This window comes from Crocuta crocuta, unplaced genomic scaffold, assembly GCF_008692635.1.
Source record: "Crocuta crocuta isolate KB4526 unplaced genomic scaffold, BGI_CrCroc_1.0 scaffold16, whole genome shotgun sequence".
In the NCBI taxonomy this organism is placed as follows: Eukaryota; Metazoa; Chordata; class Mammalia; order Carnivora; family Hyaenidae; genus Crocuta; species Crocuta crocuta.
Genome location: NW_027531893.1, coordinates 2,301,584 through 2,321,421, shown reverse-complemented (window position 1 = coordinate 2,321,421; position 19,838 = coordinate 2,301,584). Strand labels below are relative to the sequence as shown.

Genomic DNA, 19,838 nt, shown 5'->3' with positions numbered 1-19,838 from the left:
CACAGAGTTCAGGAAGTGAAGGCCATCCTTGGATTAATTAACCATATTTTTCAAAAGAGTCTTTGTTAAGGTGAGGGTGAATGAAAGTTGGTGTTGGGTGCCGTGAAAACAGAGAAACTGGAACGCTAGAGGCTGCTTAGGAATGAGAGGCTTTTTTGTTTTAAGCTGATTCATTTATTTTTGAGAGAGAGAGAGCACAGGGGAGGGGCAGAGAGAGACTTCCAAGCCATCTCTGTCAGCGTAGAGTGCAACACAGGACTCAGTCTCACGAACTGTGAGATCATGACCTGGGCGGAAATTAAGAGTCAGACACTTAAACAACTGAACTACCCAGGCACCCAAGAAATGAAAGGCTTTTCACAGAGAAGATACCACTGAGCTGCCTTTATGGAAGGTCGTATTCGTGAGTGAAGCACTTTGGTCAGGAGAACCGTGTTTGAAACAGGGAGGGGAAATAGTGAGGACAGGACATGGCATGTTTAGTGATCTACAGCTTGTTTGCATTAGTGGAGTAGAAACTTCACGAAGAAAGTCAGAAGGGGTGAAGGCCATAGATAGGTAGCGTTTACGTACTGAAAAATCTCAGGTACCATTCACTAAAAGCCTGCCAGGTAGAGAAATAGAGCCAAGAGGTCAAAGTAACAGAGAGATAGATTTTTGGCTCGATACCAAAAAAATGACAGCAAGAGGCATAACAGAGTGGGAAGGCCTCCTCTTTGGGTACCATTTAGAGGTACTTGGAATGAGTTTTCAGTTAGAACGAGAAAGCAATATCTGGCAACCAAAGATGACTCGTCAAGGAGTGAGGTCCTTGTCACCGGAGATCTTATGACAGAGATGCTGTCCCATATGCTGTGATACTGCACCAGGTCCCTTAAGACATTTTACAACTTTAGGGGTGCCTGGGTGGCTCAGTCAGTTAAGCGTCCGACTTCGGCTCAGGTCAGATCTCACAGATCGTGGGTTCAAGCCCCGCATCAGGCTCTATGCTGACTGTTTCAGATTCTGTGTCTCCCTCTCTCTCTGTCCCTCCCCCACTCACGCTCTGTCTCTCTCTGTCTCAAAATAAATAAACTATTAAAAAAATTTTTTAAAAGCCATTTTACAACTTTAAGACTCATTGAAAAATAAATAGAAACCCTTTTCTCAGCTTGTGTGGCCCCATTTTAGAGGAATCAAAGAGATTTAACTGTGATTTAAAAGTAGTAGCAAACCCAGTTTTTCATATCAATGTGTCCAAACACGCTGCTCAACTTCCCTGCTAGCTTCTACTCCAGTGAGCGTCAGGTGCGCTCCAATGCAGACGGTCAGTGGGATAGTTTATCATGAGACTTGCGGCCCGCATCCCTCCCGTTGTTCATAGTTGGCTGTACCCTCTCCCCTTTACAGGACGTGAACCTGGCTCGGGTCCCCTTGACATTTGATTCTACATCCACTCATCTTCCTCCTGTTCTCTCTAGAAGACATTGTTGGTGTTCCCTTCATCATGTCCTCTTGTCAAAGGCTTATACGATCACAGCAGGGGGCTAGTCCTTAGTGTGCACATTGTTGCTTTTGGGTTGCTTTGTTGCTTTTTGTCTGTTTTTGTTTTTTGGGGGTTTTTTGCTTGTGACATTAAGATTATAAATAAACTACATGATTTTATACTGCTGATAGCAGTGAATTCATTGGACAAATATTTTGGGTCGCGGGAAACTTTAAGATTCGGGGGACCTACCGCTATTCTTTGCACTGAGGCCTAATACTGCATTATGTCAGACCTTGCCTTTGCAGGGCTCACATTCTGTTGAGGGACACCAACCAAAAACATGTAAGACAAATACCTAAGTAAAGAATTTCGGAAAGTACTAAGTGCCATAAAGCTGAAAAAAGGGCAAAGAATAGTGACTTGGTGGGATGAGCTGGTACTTTTAGTTAACATGGTCAGGGAAGGAGCATTACAGGAAGTACAAAAACAATGGGAAGGAGGCGGGTGGCCAGAAGAAACATCAAAAGCCAGGGCCCCAAGGTGATACTGATGGGGCCTCTTGGAAGGAGGAATAGAGGGCCAGGTGGCCCTGAGCCTAGTAGTGGGGGATGTAGGAGAGGACACCCCAGAGGCAGGTGGGAGACCAGGTCATAGAGAGTCTTGTAGGCCTTGCTGAGATAATTGAATATCATTCTAATTCCACTGGGGAAGCCACTGAAGAATTGATTATTGAAGGAATGTTGAGGTGTGTCCTATAAGAACAAATGTTATGTTAAAGCTCATTAGAATAAGTATCTTGTAGCTTGAATCTTAAATGGAAAGTGAGATTGGCATCTTTACTCACACAGATATTTCTATTTAAAGTTAACCACTCATGAATAATATTTCATATAAATTAAATGACCCACATCAAAGAGTGTCATTAGCAGTTTTAATTATCTAAATTTTTTTAATTAAGTATGGTTTGCATTAGTTTAAAGCAGCAGTTGGTTCTTTGCTCTTCTCAATAGTTTGTGGTGTGCTCTTACCAGATGTTACTCTTATTATCTGAATGAAAATAGATTCAGGTGACATTGTAGGTCATAGTTGTCGTTGATTCCAAATATATTCATTCTCAAAACCCTCATCAACAAGGCTAGCATCTGTTGGAAAGAAAATCACGCCTGTTTTTGGTTATATGCTCATTATTTCCTCACTTCGTTCTGTCATTACTACATTATCATGCTCTCAGTATAAAGCTGCCTTCCTTGTCCATCAAAATATCACCACTGTCGAATTTCACTTACACAGTCATAGCTACCTTTTGCTAGCAGCCGAACTGCTTAGAAAGCTATGGTCACTTAATTAAGGAGTGAAAACAGCTCTGGACCTGGTTTCCCTTCCACTCTGGTCCAGTCCAAGGTGGCAGGCCACACTGGCATATGGCAGCGATGGTAGAGTAACCAGGGCATCGAGGTGTCCTTATCTCAGCAAAATACTGTTCGCTGCCAGCTACAACTTCAAAGCCATCTCTGTTTTCAGCGTGTCAATATCTACTCACTCGTATGCATCCGACACATGTAAAATTGAGATAAACTTGGAGGCCATACAATTCTTTAATGCTTTGTGTTTTGTAAAGTACAGATTCCCATTTATGTTTTAATTCTGGAGATTTCTGTCATAATTTTCAAGCAATTTTCAGCTCAGAACTTGTCTTATGGCAGCTAGTACATAAATTGCTTTCTTTTCTTTCCAGGAAATGCTTTCAGACTGCACACTTTTATTTAGAGGACAGTACATCCCCTCGAGTAATATCCACACCTCCAACACCTATCTTTCCAATTTCAGGTAATAGCTTAAGGTGTGACCATGAGTAGCTGGTAGATGTTGAATGGCAAGCACGTGCTGGAAGGTTTGTCCCTATCAGAGTACTTTGCAAATGGCTCTAACGTAGATGAGTAAATCCTTGAGTTGCCCAGAATATTTATTACAGCCGTGTGTCAGGCACCAAAGTTTCTACCTTGTTCTCATTAATTTTGGACATTCTTAGCCAGATAGATGAAATACCAAAATAACGCAAGGCTATTCAGATATAATATGTTAACATGAACATCGCGGTAAAAGATTGTTTAAGAATAAGGCTGACCTTCAGTCATTTCTGTTACTTTAATGGAAACCTGAACAATGAAAGTCAGGCTAAACCAATGTAGTAAGGGTGGCTAGGAGAAAATAACAAAAGTAAGGATAAAGTTTCGTTTCCTTCTGATCATCTGAATTTTTGTGAGAAAAGCTCCCTTAACTATGTTAGAAAAAAAAAAACTATAAAATGGTGGAGTAGAAGGAAAACATGAGCGCACAAAGAAATGTGTAATTGCCAGAAATATTTAAAACCACAATGTCAAACAGTTTGAATACCTGGGGAGATATCGACTGGTTTTTTTTATCAGAACTTACCTGATTAACATTAGTCAAGAATTAGCCAGGGTCGTTTTGACTGAGACATCCATTGATCCGGGAGTTCACACTATAAGATCACAGACACTTACTTAATTAACATTTCATAGCATCTCAGAATGAAAAGCCGTAACAATAAAGGAATTGCCTAGAAATAAGTGAACTATGGAAGAAGCCTCTGAAGGGTAGAGGAAGAAAACAAAGACACAGAGAACCACCAAACCAGGGAAAATGGAAAAAAAATTGTCAATGTGGCTATTGTACAGAGGCCTGTTTTTAAATCGTCTGATACTCTTTAGGTTATTGTCAGAGGCCCAAGTTCGACAAGATGTTATTTTCTGAAATCTCATGACTCAAAAAACAAAAAAAAACAAAACAAAGAGGAGCATTTTCTCTGTAATTCTCAGCGGGCAGAGGAATTAGGAGTGTTTGGCTCTTTTCCGTCTTTTGTCCACTCTAAGTCTTTAGCCACCACTGTCTTATTTCTGTTTTTTCTGTTAAAATTCTGCACGGCTATTTGAGTACAGCGCCGTTTCTCACCAGCATAGTAAGAGTTGTGAGACTGACAGCTCTCAGTTGTCTGTTGCATTTTGATTCACTTCACCTTCAAACATACGTCTTCCATAGACTGCACATTAACATGATAGTCTCCAAATTATCTAAAGTCCAATATAATCTATTATTAGCAGCAGATAATCCCAAATCAATTCCTTGTCCAGGAAATGCAGAATCTCCTGCATCTCAGAAGAGTTGTGATCAAGGGCATTTCCTCACTTCACCTTTGCTCCAGATCACCCAAATATGCACCTTTTCATGTCAGATTAGAAATTTGAAAGATAGGTTGGTCTCACTGACTTGCAGACCAGTCCATGAAAGAAAGAACCAAAACACACAACTGTAAATAAAAAGTAGTCAGTCTGTGAAAAGAGGTTAGGTGTGCAGGATAATACCTATGGGTTTGAAGGACCTTTATGAGAAAAACTGATGATTTCGATGTGACAAGCTATTTCTGTTTTCTTGTCTGATTATAAAAGCTACTGCCAGGCAAGATCCTTCCATAGATGTGAAGGCAGAATTGCACCTTTGTCTAATGTTTCTTAAGCTCAACGGGCTAATTCAGTTTTAGTATTCAGGTACACTCACCGAATAGAGAGAACAGATGGATTCTACTTTTTTAAAAAATCAACAAATTCTTGGTAACTGAAGCTTAAAAATATTAAAGGGCTTAGATGCTGAACATCTGTTGATGTAAATAAGTGTTTCTAGAGAAATGTGTTTGATGTTTCCTTGTCAGAGAAATCAGTTGTGAAATCGCATACTGTGAACTAGTGATATGTTTAATCTAAGAAAGTCTTTCCAGAGGGGGGAAAGAGAAAAAAGAGAACCAGTTAAAATAATTTGGCCCCTTCACAATTAATTAACAGATCCAATGACACTGTTTACATAGCATATTTTCAAGTAAGAGTTCTTGAAATTTTACATATTAAAAGTCCCAAAGGTTTTTGACATTATCCTTAATGAATAATCTGCATGTCAATGTTTTCTATTATTTATAGAGTAAAAGAAAAAATGTTTTCGAATTTAAACACCTGACTATTTAACTGTAAAGCATTAAACTATGTTAAGCTGAAATTACACTGTATATTATGTTTAGTTCATGGTAAAATTGAAAATATATTATTTCTGAATTTTTTTTACCCAGAATTCATATTCATGTTAAATGTATTAAGTGTAAATGCAACATCTGCTCATGTTAAAGAAAGTTATCCATAAAAAGATGCAGTCCATTGATAAGATATGAGGCTTTAGTGTGAGGTATTTATTATTTAACATTAAAAAAAATTCTTGTTTCTTTAGAGTATGAAAGGAAAAGAGATTCATGATCAATCAGAATTATATAATGCCAGTTATTGTTAGTAAATACAGAGAAAATTGGTAACCATTGCTAAATATTTCATTAGATGCTGAGGTTCACTCAGGATTATAGGAGTACCTGAACTTTGAAGTTGCTTTAGAAGAAGGCATTTTATAAATCTTTGTAAATGTGAGGCATATTCCTTTCTGTTGCGTTATCCTCTCCAAATGAATTTTTTTTTATTTACTTAGATGATGTTGGAGCAATTCCAATAAAGCACTTTCCAAAGCATGTTGCAGACTTACATGCAAGTAGTGGGTTCACTGAAGAATTTGAGGTATGATTTGAATAAACTTATTTTAAATAATACAAAAATATTGAATTTAATAGCAGTAGGCTATTTCTTGACCTAAAAACATTGAAACTATTTTCAGTTCTACAAAGAATATTAGTTCTGTAATCATTTATGTTTTTAGGAGACGTGTTATGATTACCATATAATTTAGAAAATTGGTTTTCCATTTTAAAAATCAAATTGTTCTAGTAGAAAAAAGCATTATTAATTTTCTTCCATAAGGTACAGAATTCTAGTATCTTTCTTTAAATCTGAATTAGTAACATTGATTCTTTTTTATTTTCTAAATTATACTAAACTACTAAATTTCATGGTTTTCAACCAAAGTACATATAAACTCTTAGTTTTACACCGTTGTAAGTGCAGAAGCATTTAATTTACAAGGTATAATACAAGCAATAAATGTTATACAAGGTAAGGTCCGTCCCATCTTCTTCCCAAGAAAATACACATTTCTAAAAAACATTTGAACTGCACAATCAGTAAAAAGCTTTCTAGTAATAGTGCATAAAATATTCATATATAGAAGAGGCAGAGAAATACGCTGCAAATTTACTATGGCACACTGAACTATCAGTTAAGCAGATTTTTCAAAATAGGTACTGTAAGCCCAGAGCTAACAATGACAACCATAAAAAAATAAAAGTTACCATTATGCAGTACTCCTTAATAATACCGGTCATTGTACTAAATGCTTTTACATTCAATCTTCACCCAACTCTAGAACTTACTTGTTTTTATTTCTATTCATACTACTGATGAAATCAACTTCCTCAGAAGTTAATTAACAACTCATAACTAGCGGAGCTAGACCACTTGCCGTAATGAGTACTGAGTAATGTGTAGAGTTGTCAAATCATTGTATTATGCACCTGAAAATAATATAGTGCTACATTTATAATATAATTAATATATATTATAAATAATTGATAAATATTATATGTAATTTATATATAATATATACTATACATTATAAATATATTATAAATAATACATTTATAATATAGCGCTTCAGTTTAAATAATTTTTTAAAATAGCAGTGCTAGGATTCAAACCCAGCTCTATGATTTTAAAACGTATATACATACTTTAAAAATTTTTTTTAAGTTTATTTGTTTTGAGAGAGAGAGGAAGGGACAGAGAGAGTATCCCAAAAAGGCTCCACATTAACTGCACAGACCCCAACTTGGGGCTTGAACCCACAAACTGTGAGATCATGACCTGAGCCAAAATCGAGTCAGATTCTTAACAGATGGAACCTCCCAGGTGCCCGCATATATACCTACATTTTCCATTCCAAAAAGCAAGGATCTTCAGCCTTCCGTCTGGCCCCTCCCTTCTAGGAAACATCACATTGCTTTTCGGTCTCCCTCTCAACCCAGAGTGCTCTATGGCCCTCCCTCTCTGAAGCAATTTGACCTCTGATCCTGATGAGAAAGTGTCTACTCTCCCCATTGTACCCAACAACTGCTTCCCGGGAGTCATATCAACAAAGATATATGTAGGGAAGGAAAATGCCATAGGTTAGAACGCTTTAAGAAATCAAAGGAAATAGAAGTGATATGTGCTATATTTTCACTAAATTAAAATGGTAGAAGCCAATTCATTTAATTTTAAAAGAAATTTAAGTCATAGCTATACTGAAATAGAAAGCGGTATGAGGTAAGGACTAAGTAAAGTGGAATAATATAAAGAATGATATGTTTAAAATATCAAATTATTTTTTCTTACCTTATTAGAGGTTAGAGGGTGGCTGGTGCCATGTTAACTCACAGGCGCTATCGGGCTCACAAACAAAATCGTAATTACAAGAGGGAGACGATGTCAAGGATCTAATTTTCCAAATGTTAAAAACCACAAGGAAAAATAGACAATTTACAATAAAAGTTGCTGCTAGCATATGCACAGAGGCAGACTCATAGTTTTTACAACCATAAAATAATTTTCAATGTTATGAAGCGGCTCATAATTAAATTAATAAAATAACCTCACATTTTTACTCAAAAGTGTATTCTTAATTCCATTGTTTTTAACTCACACTCTAGTTCAAGAAAACGTTTCATTAACTTGATAATTAGTTTAATAACTAATAATACTATGCCTTTTCATATGTTCAGAACATTAAATTGTTTGTAAATCTAGAGTCAGATGGCTTGCTGCGGAAGAGGCCGTACAAGTTTATCTGAAGAGAGGCTGGGCCACTTACTGATGAGTCAGTTTCATATTTGGATTACATACTCTCTCAAAAATTATACAGGCTTCATCTTATATCTTATTACTAAATAATTATAAATTCCTACCTAACCTATTTAGATAGAAGACATCTCTGAAAAGGATTTTAATTCATTTTAAAAGATAATTGGCAGGAATAATTTTTCTGTACCCGTGGAAGTTTAAATTAAAAAGTCTACTAATTAAATGTGTAGAAAGTAATGCTATCTAAATTTTGTTTCAAAATGATGTAGTATTTGTGATAAAAAATGTTTAGAAGAATTCATAATGTTCTGACAACTGTAAATCTGTTACAAACCACTTAATAGGAAGCTATTTACTCTAAAATTACCCTAAATAAATTTTTTAAAAAGTGTCACTAATTCAGGGCTTCAAATAGTGCTATAGTGGTCAAATAAAGTGTTATTTGGATATTAGCAAATCTAACTAATACAACAAAATGTGCTATCAAATATATGGTTTTTCTCATCTGCATTTTTTATATTCATCATATTATTATGCCACCGTCCCCTTTTAAAAGTGTTTTTTTTTTCCTTTTACATAATTTTAAGGTTCCAAACTGTTAGAAGTTTATTTGCATGTAACTGTTTGAAACATTCTGTTTTGTTGCTATTTGACAAATGTATTTATTGCATGATCATAGTTTTCCATTGTAAACCTAATATGAACGCTTTTTTTTCTCATTTGTCGTGTGCTGTGGAATTTGATTTCTTTACTTTTTTGGCATTCATTCCCTCATTAGACACTGAAAGAGTTTTACCAGGTAAGGCATTATTTCACTGCATTTTCTTTTAGCCAAGAAATAGTTATAACATGTAAAAAAAAATTGGGGGGGATAGACTAATTTGTCTTCTACGTTGTATTTTGAAGGCACTTTGTTGGAAAGGATAGGTGTTAAAATGCTACACCTAAATTTCTTTACAGGAGGTGCAGGGCTGTACTGCGGACTTAGGTATCACAGCAGACAGCTCCAATCACCCAGACAACAAGCACAAGAACCGATACATAAATATCGTTGCCTGTAAGTATCTCCCCAACGCAGCCTGACGTGTTCACGGTCACTGCCGTGCTTCTCGGCGCTGTCCGGCCATCTGCAGCAGAGCTGTTTCCGGGCTTGGTATCAGGGACTAAGACTTCTGTTAGATAGTGCAAAATACATTCTGCAGTTAGTGATAGGTTTCTGTTTTCTTTACGTTTATTTTTTACTTACTTCAAGAAACAGAGATAGAGAGCAAGCAGGGGAAGGACAGAGAGGGAGACAGAACCCCACGCAGGCTGTGCACCGGCAGCACAGAGCCCAAAGTGGGGCTCCAACTCGGGAACTGTGAGATCATGACCTGAACCAAAGTCAAGAGTCAAAGGCTTAACCGACTGAGCCACTACCCATGCATCCCAATGATAGGTTTTTTTTAAACAAAACAAACTGAAATTTTAATCCAGGCCTTTCTTCAGACATGATGGGCTGTAAATCTGTTCTTATGGTGTCTGCCATTATGTATATTCCCTGTTCCCATTTTCCTTGAGGTCTGTTTACTTCTATGTGAATTTACTAATCAAATGAGATTTCCTTTAGACTTTATTTTTCTTTCTACCCTTTTCCTCTCTTTCTTGTCATCTTCCCAGGGTCTTATAAAGGGCTAGTTGGATTATTTTTTAAATGTTTTATTTATTTCTGAGAGAGAGAGAGTGAGAGAGAGAGAGAGCGCGCCCGCGCGCATGTGGGGGAGGGGCAGAGAGAGGGAGACACAGAATCCGAAGCAGGCTCCAGGGTCCTAGTTGTTAGCACAGAGTCCACTGTGGGGCTCGAAGTCACGAACCATGGGATCATGACCTGACTCAAATTTGGACGTTTTAACCAACTGAGCCACTCAGGTGCCCCTAGTTAGATTATTTTTTATTCCATCTTTCCCTTCATTTTCTTGCCTATTCTTTCTTTTTTCCTCAATGACCAGCTGTCTCTTGTTTAAGGCAAATTTACCTATTTTTCCTATGAAATTACCATCTTCCTCCTATCTTCTTACAGCACCTCATGTTTACATATGTTCCCTTTTCTTTTCTTTATATTCCCCTCCATCTCTTGAAATCCATCTACATCCCCTCCTCTGAAACTTATACTTATCCTCTTCCTTTTATATTCAGTGGGTCTCCCTGAATCCTATGAACACGGTATTACCAGCTTGGTTATTTAAATTCCAGTTCCTTTCTAGTTTCTGGAAGCCAGTGAAACTGTACCCTCTTTTTAAAAAAGTTTTTTATATAAATCCAGTTAGTTAACATACAGTGTAATATTAATTTCGGGTGTACAATATAGTGATTCAGCACTTCCATACAACACCTGTTGCTCACAAAGTGTACTCCTTATTGCCCATCACCTATTTCACCCATCCCCCCACTCCCCTCCCCTCTGGTAACCCTCAGTTTGTTCTCTGTAGTTAAGAATCTGTTTCTTGGTTTCTCTCTCTCTCTCTCTTTTACCCCTTTGCTCCTTTGTTGTGTCTCTTACATTCCACATATTAGTGAAATCATATGGTATTTGTCTTTCTCTGACTTATTTCACTTAGCATAATACTTCACCTCTGCCCATGTCATTGCAAATGGCAAGATTTCATTCTTTTTTATGGCTGAGTGATATATCCAGTGTATATCTATACACCATAGCTTCTGTATCCATTCATCAGTCAGTGGACACTTGGGCTGTTTCCACAATTTGACGAAGGTAGTGCTGCTATGAACATCAGGGTGAATGTATCCCTTTGAATTAGTGTTTTTTATTCTTTGGGTAAATACCTAATAATGCAGTTGCTGGATCATAGGGTAGTTCTATTTTTAACTTTTTGAGGAAGCTCCACACTGAGGAAACTCCATAGTGGCTGTACCAGTTTGCATTCCCACCAACAGTACAAAAGGGTTCCTATCTCTCCACACCCTCGCCAACACTTTTTCTTTCTTGTGTTTTTTATTTTAGCCATTCTGACAGGGGTGAGGTGATATCACATGGTAGTTTTGGTTTGCATTTCCCTGATGATGAGTGATGTTAAGCATCTTTTCATGTGTCCGCATGTCTTTGGAAAAATGTCTATTCATGTCTTCTGCCTATTTTTAATTGGATTATTCATTTTTTGGGAGGTTGAGTTGTATCATTTCTTTATAGATTCTAGATTGTAATATTTACTTATCACATTTTCTTAAAATTTTTTTTACATCTATTTATTTTTGACAGACAGAGACAGAGAACAAGCGGGAGAGGGAGGGAGAGAGAAGGAGACACAGAATCCGAAGCAGGCTCCAGGCTCTGAGCTGTCAGCACAGAGTCTCATGTGGGGCCTGAACCCACAAACTGTGAGATCATGACCTGAGCTGAAGTCGGATGCTTAACCGACTGAGCCACCCAGGCGCCCCTAATTATCACATTTTCTTGAATAGTTTGCATAGATGTTGCTTCCTTCCTGCAAGGCTCACACAGATTTTTATTGGAAGGTTTTAGTAGCACTTTCTGCTTCATGTTCGTCCCCCTCAACCGAAGCAACCTTCTTGGCTACACATAAAAACTCAGGTGCTTCTTGGAGAGGGTGAAGGTATTAAATGATTCCCTCGACGAGCTGAATAGAAAGCACCTACCAGGTAATTAAGAAGGGGGTGGAGATTAACATTTGTCGTATACGTTCTATGTGCCTGGCTCTGTAAATATATTACTTCATTTAATCCCCAAAATAACCTGACACACAGATACTAACAGTCCTATTGTAGAAATGAAGAAATACAACCCAGAAAATTTGCCCAGTAATACCCCTCTAAAAGTATTAGAACCAAAATAACAACAGCAAAAAAAATAGTTCAGCCTGGCATCAAGCCCATCTCTCCATTGCCTTATATCTATTTCCGTATACGCTTCCTGCACTTAGTGAGCTGCTGTTGTCACAGAAGCATTAATATTCCAGGATGTCTCTCTACTTTGCTTTTTTATTATGTCACTCCTCCAAATACATAGAATTTCCCTGTGGAACCCCAGGCAGTCTCAAACTCCTCATTTCAACATATCTTACTTGCCTCGGTAGACCGGGTATACGTTACCATAGTTTTCACCCCCGTTTTACAGACAGTGTAGGTAGGATCTGCACTCCCTGTTCCCAGACAGCCATTCTCCTGCCTGGCTGCACGCTAACCGCTCTCTGAGGCTGTCCCCTTGAAGGAGCTGTTTGCTCTAACCATTCACAGAAACTTCCGAGGTCCCTTCTCCTGCCCTGTCTACTTTCTCTTCCTCCACTAGCATCCGGTTCAGAGTGCACATGCTGCCTTCCTTTCTAAGCTTCCTTAGCTTTCTAAGACACCCCTGACACTCTTCTCTCCCTGTCACTGTCCACGGCCCCAAGATCCATCTTTGGAAACTGTCTAAGATGCCAATGTCACATTCCAACCTTTATAAAAATGTTTCTTATCGGGGCACCTGCGTGGCTTAGTCGGTTAAGCGTCCGACTTTTGCTTAGGTCATGATCTCGCAGTTCGTGGGTTCGAGCCCCGCGTCGGGCTCCGTGCTGACTGCCAGCTCAGAGCCTGGAGCCTGTTTCAGTCTGTGACTCCCTCTCTCTCTGACCCTCCCCTGCTCATGCTGTCTCTCTTTCTCTCTCTCCTAGAAATAAATAAATAAAAATATAAAAAAAAAAAAAAATGTTTCTTATCATCTCAAACCAACACAGTCTCTGCCTTCAAGTTCCCCCTTCATACTTTGCACCACCCTTGACTCCTGAACATTCCTTTCCCTCTGTATTTGTCTGTTCTCATCATCTGCATTAGAAACCTTGTTGAAAGCAGAAGCTCTTGTTATATTTATCTTTGTCACCTCTGTAATCCGTAAAGCCGACTGAAAGGAAATTATATTTGCATTGATTTTAATTGTATTTGATGTATCATTATGTAAACATAAATGACCTTTGTGCTGAAAAGTCATCCATGCTATAGTGAAATATTTTCTTTTTTTTTTTTTTTATTACAGATGATCATAGTAGGGTTAAGCTTGCACAACTTGCTGAGAAAGATGGCAAACTGACTGATTACATCAATGCCAATTATGTTGATGTAAGCATGCTTCAATTTCAATTTAAGGAAATTATATTAGACCACGAATTTATTACACCACTCTGCTGTATTTATACTAGTGCTCAATACATGTTGTCTGACAGGTAATAAACAATACAAATCAGCAATAGGACATCCCACGGATAAAGGATTTCAGATTGATAGCATTCAAGCCCCATACTTGCTTTCTCTCGTGGGTGAGAAAGGTAATTCAGGCTGGAAATGCACATTCAAGGTGAATGTATATATATATATATATGTATATATACATATATATGGGTAGGTTTATAACTCCTTAACTGTGAGGCGCAGGCCTAGTGCTTATATATATATGTATATATACATATATATGGGTAGGTTTATAACTCCTTAACTGTGAGGCGCAGACCTAGTGCTTATTTTGAATATCCCACAGTACCTAGCACCATATTGTGTAAGGAGCAGGTGATCAGTAAATCCTGACGGAGAAGTTCCAAAGGCATTCCTGGCTAAAAGGCAGACATGCAATTATTAAGCTGCTAATCAGCCTTATTATCTCTGGCACTTCTCAGGACCCCCAGCTATGTGGGGCTTATTCAATCTCCAGGGACCGCAGACCACTGACTAATTTCCTGGTTTTTCACTGTAGTCAGTTGAATGTCAAAGGAGCTCAGTTATTTTCCTGACGCTGACCTTGCAGTCTAGCTGCCTTCAAGTCTTATGCTGTGTGGAACAGTTAATTCAAAGAAGTGAGTGCCCCCAGATATAGGATGTATCTGTTAGAGGCAGCATTTCATGCATCCGGAGGACGCAGTATGTATGGCCAATCCAACGTGGGCTGTGGAGTTAGAACTGGTTTTGAGTCCCAGCCTTGTCCCTGGGTAGCCATGAAATTTTGGAAAGTCACTTAGAGCCACCGAGCCTCTCCTCATCTTCAGATCAAGGATGATGCTTCCATTTTGCGTGCATATTAATGACGCAGGTTAATGTTCATAAACCATCTCGGGTAACAGTGGGTGCACAGTGAAGGATAGCTTTAGTTATCAGCACTGCTTAGTACCACCAAGGAGAGAGTAGGAAGGCAACACCAGAGGTTTCCTAACTCTTGTAGACAGCTGAGCCCCCAATGCCCCATACGCATTTCAAAGCAGTACACACACAAGTAAAGACCGGTATAGTAAATAGACTTAGATTAAATGTACTTGGAATACAGGTGCAGAGAATCATGTCTGTGTCAGGGCAAAGAGAACTTTCTATTTTTTTAAACAAAGAACACGGTTAAAGAATTATTATCTTTGCGAGTACTGTCAAGTTTTCTAGCATTGCAAGATTATTTTTCATGATCCTTCTCTTACGGAAAAAATAGGCTGACCTTAAAAACTTACATATTGCACAGTAAAATGGCATAAAAAGAGTAATTTAGTAAAAAAATGTTTGTCGTTTGTTCAGGGTTACAACAGACCAAAAGCTTATATTGCTGCCCAAGGCCCACTGAAATCCACGGCTGAAGATTTCTGGAGAATGATATGGGAGCATAATGTGGAAGTTATCGTCATGATAACAAACCTCGTAGAGAAAGGAAGGGTATGTAGGTAATCTATTATCTCATCCCCGAAATAGTAATCAGAAGTGCTTTAAGTTGCTTTTAATGGACTCAGCATCAGGAAGCAGGAGAGGTTATGAAGGCCGATCAGGTATCCTTTCTAGTAAATTTGGCGGCTGATAGGGAGTTTAACATTTGTAGATCAGAAAGTTTCACTATAAATCAAGCTATCTGCTACTTAAATGCATTTTTCATACTTTGAAAAAAAGTAAATGGGGCTCATTGCAAAGCCATGTAGAATGGAATAGATTTTAATTCACGGGAGCTGGATTCTAATCCCAGCTTTGTAGTGACTCAATTCGTCTGGTCTCTCTTTCTTCATCTGAAAGGGGGAAGTTTGGACCAGATCACCTCAAGTCTCTCAGCCCTGTAATTCTGTCCCTGGTCTCCTCCAGAACTACCCCCCCCCATCACATCAAAAGAAAAGGAAATGTTTGGAAGAACGAGGAAGTCCATTTCTGTCCCAGTGCCAGACCTCTCCAGATTTCAGGGATGACACTTATATTGAGCATTTGAAATAAGGAAATAATATCTTTGCTTTCTCTTTTGCAGAGAAAATGTGACCAGTATTGGCCTGCCGATGGCAGCGAAGAGTACGGGAGCTTTCTGGTCACTCAAAAGAGTGTGCAGATGCTTGCCTATTATACTGTGAGGAGTTTTACTCTGAGAAACACAAAGATTAAAAAGGTGAGTCCGCAAATGAAGGACATCATCAATTGAGTGATCCGTCTGGTCTTTTTTTTAAGTGACTGAGTGGATGGTACAACTCAACAGCGGGGGTGGGGGGGGCTAAATATATGTATAACTAAAAGCATTAAGAGTTCTTATCACAACCTTATGTGGAAACTAATTTGACAATAAACTATTTGTAAAAAAAAAAAAAAAGTTCTTATCACAACCATACTTCATTCCCAAAGGTTTCTGCTAAATCTCTACATGCCAGCCAAGGCTCTGGAGCCAGACTGGTCATGGGGCCAGTGGCTGCAGTGGATTTGATCCACAAAGGAAAGTTACTGCCCCATGTGACATCTGCACATCCAACCGGAAATAGGGGAGATTAAAATTTTAGGGAAGGGGAAGAAAACAGTGATACATAAATCAGGTTCTCCAGAGAAATGTGTGTGAGTGTGTGTGTGAGAGAGAGAGAGAGAGAGAGAGAAAGAGAGAAAGAAATTGAGAGGGAGAGGGAGAGGGAGGGAGAGATTTTTAAGCAGTTGACCCCATGCCAGAAATTCAGGCAAGGTTTTTATATTTTAGTCTCCAGGAGAATTCCTTCTACTTCAGGAAACCTCAGTCTTTGTTCTTAAGGTCTTCAGTTAATTGAATGGGGTCTACTCACATCAGGGACTGTGATCTGCTTTACCTGAAGTCTACTCACTTAACACATAAATGACGATGTATTTTTTTTTTTTTTTGCTTCTTTATATACCACCAAAATCACGTTGATGCTGAAGGACCCATGTGTGTGCATGTGTGTGTTGGTGTGTGCGCACATTCGTACGTGTCCCGGTTACAAGCTGTCTGAACTCTTTCAGGGCTCCCAGAAAGGAAGACCCAGCGGGCGTGTGGTGACACAGTACCACTACACGCAGTGGCCTGACATGGGGGTGCCAGAGTACTCGCTGCCAGTGCTGACCTTCGTGAGGAAGGCGTCCCACGCCAAGCGCCATGCGGTGGGGCCCGTTGTCGTCCACTGCAGGTGAGTCTCCGGGGCGCGTTTCGAAACCCCCAGAAAGTCTTCTGCTGACAAGAAGGGAAGCCGTGGAGCAACGGTTTTGCCAAATTGGAATACTTTCACAGAGTGAGGGGAACGAAATTACATGCCCATTTTCAAAAATATTAATCACGGGGGAGTGGGTATACCAGACTCAGAATTTGATTGCTAAATATTTCAAAGCACCAGGTATTTTTATGATGTTTACTATTCTATTTGATTATTGAATCGGACTTTAACTTATTAAATGTGTGAGACACGAAGAGCCGTGTTTTGTCAATAAACAAACATTTATTACGACATAATGTCATGGGATAAAAGTGCTTGAGACTTGGGGCACCTGGGTGGCTCAGTCGGTTAAGCATCTGACTTTGGCTCAGTTCATGACCGCGCGGTTCATGAGTTCGAGCCCTGCATGGGGCTCACTGCTGTCAGTGCAGAGCCTGCTTTGGATCCTCTGTCCCCCATCCCTTTCTGTCCCTCCCCCACTCACTCCCTCTCTTTCTCACTCTCTCTCTGTCCCTATCTAAAGAAATAAACTTGAAAAAAAGTGCTTGAGACATAACTGCTATTCTTAGGAGTTAGTAATCCATTGTAGAGTTGTTACGTCAGGTTTATATTAGAGAAACCAAAGCTCACAGAAGGTGAAGAATTTGGCAAAATACCTTTCTGTTGCTTTTAAACCTATCAGATCAAAATTCTTTTTCTCGTTTTCCCGAGTTCTATTTCCTATATCATATTAAGGGATTATCAACCCATCATGACCCAATTTCTTTATTTCCAAGACTAAGTTGATGAATAGGAAGAATGGTATTTTGAAGAAAGAGAAAAAAGTATGTCGGAGGTTTTAATCGAATATTTTTCGGTTAAAATAAAATTAACAGTTAACATTTACTGAGTGCTGAATCTGTGCCGAACTTAGCGACCACAGAAATCAAATTCTGTGCACAGTATTTTTGTCAAAGCGGTGTCTGTGTTCTCACCGAAGCAAGTGTTTTCCTTTGATAGACAGCTTATTGGACACATTCTAATTACCTATCTCAGGAGTTACCCTCAGACAAAGTTTGAGAGACTTACCTTGAGGTTTTTCATCTGTTAGCCTCATGATAAGCGGAGAGAAACAGGAAAATGCAAGAAAGAGAGCTCTGAAGGTCAGGGATTGTTTCTTAGCAAATGGAGAGGGACCAGGGTATTGTACGGAGCAGGTGCTAATTTTCCACTCCAGTACTTCCTACTTGTCAGAGCATTTGAAAAGAATCCCTGCCTGTGAATTCTGTCCCTCCTGTAGAGGCTCTGAAGAAGTCCGTTAGATAATGGCCCTTTAGAAATGACTGAAGTTATGCTTTCGTCCTCACCATCTCACTGAAATGATATTTTCAGCTGAACGCTTTATCAAATTCTTTTTCCGATTAATATGAAAACCTTTACAAACAGGTGTACCCAGCAATACAGACCCAAGACCTTTTATTTTCAGTGTTGGGTGAAGCTGATGCTTTCAGTTTCCTCAGATTAAATGTCTAGTTGCTATGCTCTGATGTGTAATGCTTTCATTGTATAATATATAATGAGTAATAAATATATAATTATTGAAAACTAAAAATGTCCCTAAGTAAATAAATAATCTCCAACAGAAATAGGTTATTTTACAGTTTGACCTGAAGCCAAAAATAAAAAGTAAACTACTTGTTCTTCGAAGCATTATGCTTAACAATGAAACTGTTTACACTTTTGGATTGCTAAACTATTTCTTATGTGGCTCGGTCGCTTGGGGAAGAAAACTATTTTAATTTACAAGAAAACCGGGAGTGACCCCTCTTCAGATGGTATTTGACCTGACATTGAAATGGTTCCTTTCTGTGCCCTCTTCAGCGCTGGCGTCGGAAGAACAGGCACGTACATTGTGCTGGACAGTATGTTGCAGCAAATTCAACAGGAAGGAACTGTCAACGTATTTGGCTTCTTAAAACACATTCGTTCACAAAGAAATTATTTGGTGCAAACTGAGGTATGAGAAAAAGGACACTGTCTCTTGTTGTTGTTCTCCCCCTCCCCCACCAAAAAGGATACTTTGATTTATCTTAAGGGTTGGAAATGTCACCCAAATGCTAAAGGTGGATGGACCAGACTTTGTTTTACTAGGTTGATGAGTCTCATAGGGCTCCCGTATTAAAGTGCTACCAACTGGCTGGCTTAAATAATAGAATCTTAATGCCTCATAGTTCTGGAGGATAAAAGTCCAAAGTCAAGGTGTTCGCAGGCCATGCTTCCTCTGGAGCTTCTAGGGGAGGATCTTCCCTTGTCTGAGTTTCTGGTAGCCCCGTGTGTTCCTTGGATGAAGCAGCCTTACTTCAGTATCTGCCTCCGTGTTCACATGGCTGGCTTTTCTGTCTGTGTGTCCAGATTTCCTTTTCTTAGAAGAGCAACAGTCACTACCTCATCTTAACTAATTACATCTACAACAGCCTTATTTACAAATATAGTCATGTTCTGAGGTACTGGGAGGTTAGGGCTTCAACATCTCTTTTTGGGGACACAATTCAACCCGTAACACCAGGTGACTGCATTGTATGTCACAGGTGGGCCAGCTACATTTTGTCTATTTTGTCACTAAATAGGGAGTATCTTTGGAACGACACTGATGATAGAGAAGATTAAAAAAAAAAGAAGTGGATGAGGCAATGCCCACGCCTGCTAGCAAACACCTCAAGGTTTTCCTGCATGCAGTGACTAAGTGCATTCATTTTCATATTTGTATTTTCATATTTTAAAAGTATGAATTATGCTCAAATTATATCCTTTTTTAAGTCCATAGAGTTTATCATCTATAGTTTACCTGACACAGGACAAAGTCAGCATATCTGTATTTTCCCCTGTTTCTAAATAAAAATGAATTGAAGTTGAAACTATGGATGGCAGCTTGAGAGCAGCCAAAGACAAACTGCTGTGTGGGCCAAAATCAAATCAAAACCAAACTTCATTCCATGAAGGAAATGACACACTAGTCAGCTTAGACCAAGAAAAAGACCCATAAAGGAAACAGAAGACAGAACTGGACATAAAATTGGCCTACATTATATCTGACTGGCTAATAGGAGGGTGGGAATGGACAGAAGAAGACCCTGGAGA

General features: G+C 38.9%; 1 protein-coding gene across 1 annotated transcript in view; it reads left to right on the top strand.

The window, feature by feature from the left end:
• The window catches only part of PTPRZ1 (protein tyrosine phosphatase receptor type Z1), a 176,664-nt gene that overhangs the window by 141,037 nt on the left and 15,789 nt on the right, over positions 1-19,838 (top strand). The window contains exons 14-22 of the mRNA XM_077773262.1: positions 3,204-3,295; positions 6,008-6,093; positions 9,086-9,106; positions 9,268-9,364; positions 13,334-13,416; positions 14,845-14,979; positions 15,551-15,685; positions 16,534-16,697; positions 18,582-18,717. Of these exons, the coding sequence (XP_077629388.1) occupies positions 3,204-3,295; positions 6,008-6,093; positions 9,086-9,106; positions 9,268-9,364; positions 13,334-13,416; positions 14,845-14,979; positions 15,551-15,685; positions 16,534-16,697; positions 18,582-18,717 (949 nt within the window). The remainder of the gene's footprint in view (positions 1-3,203; positions 3,296-6,007; positions 6,094-9,085; positions 9,107-9,267; positions 9,365-13,333; positions 13,417-14,844; positions 14,980-15,550; positions 15,686-16,533; positions 16,698-18,581; positions 18,718-19,838) is intronic.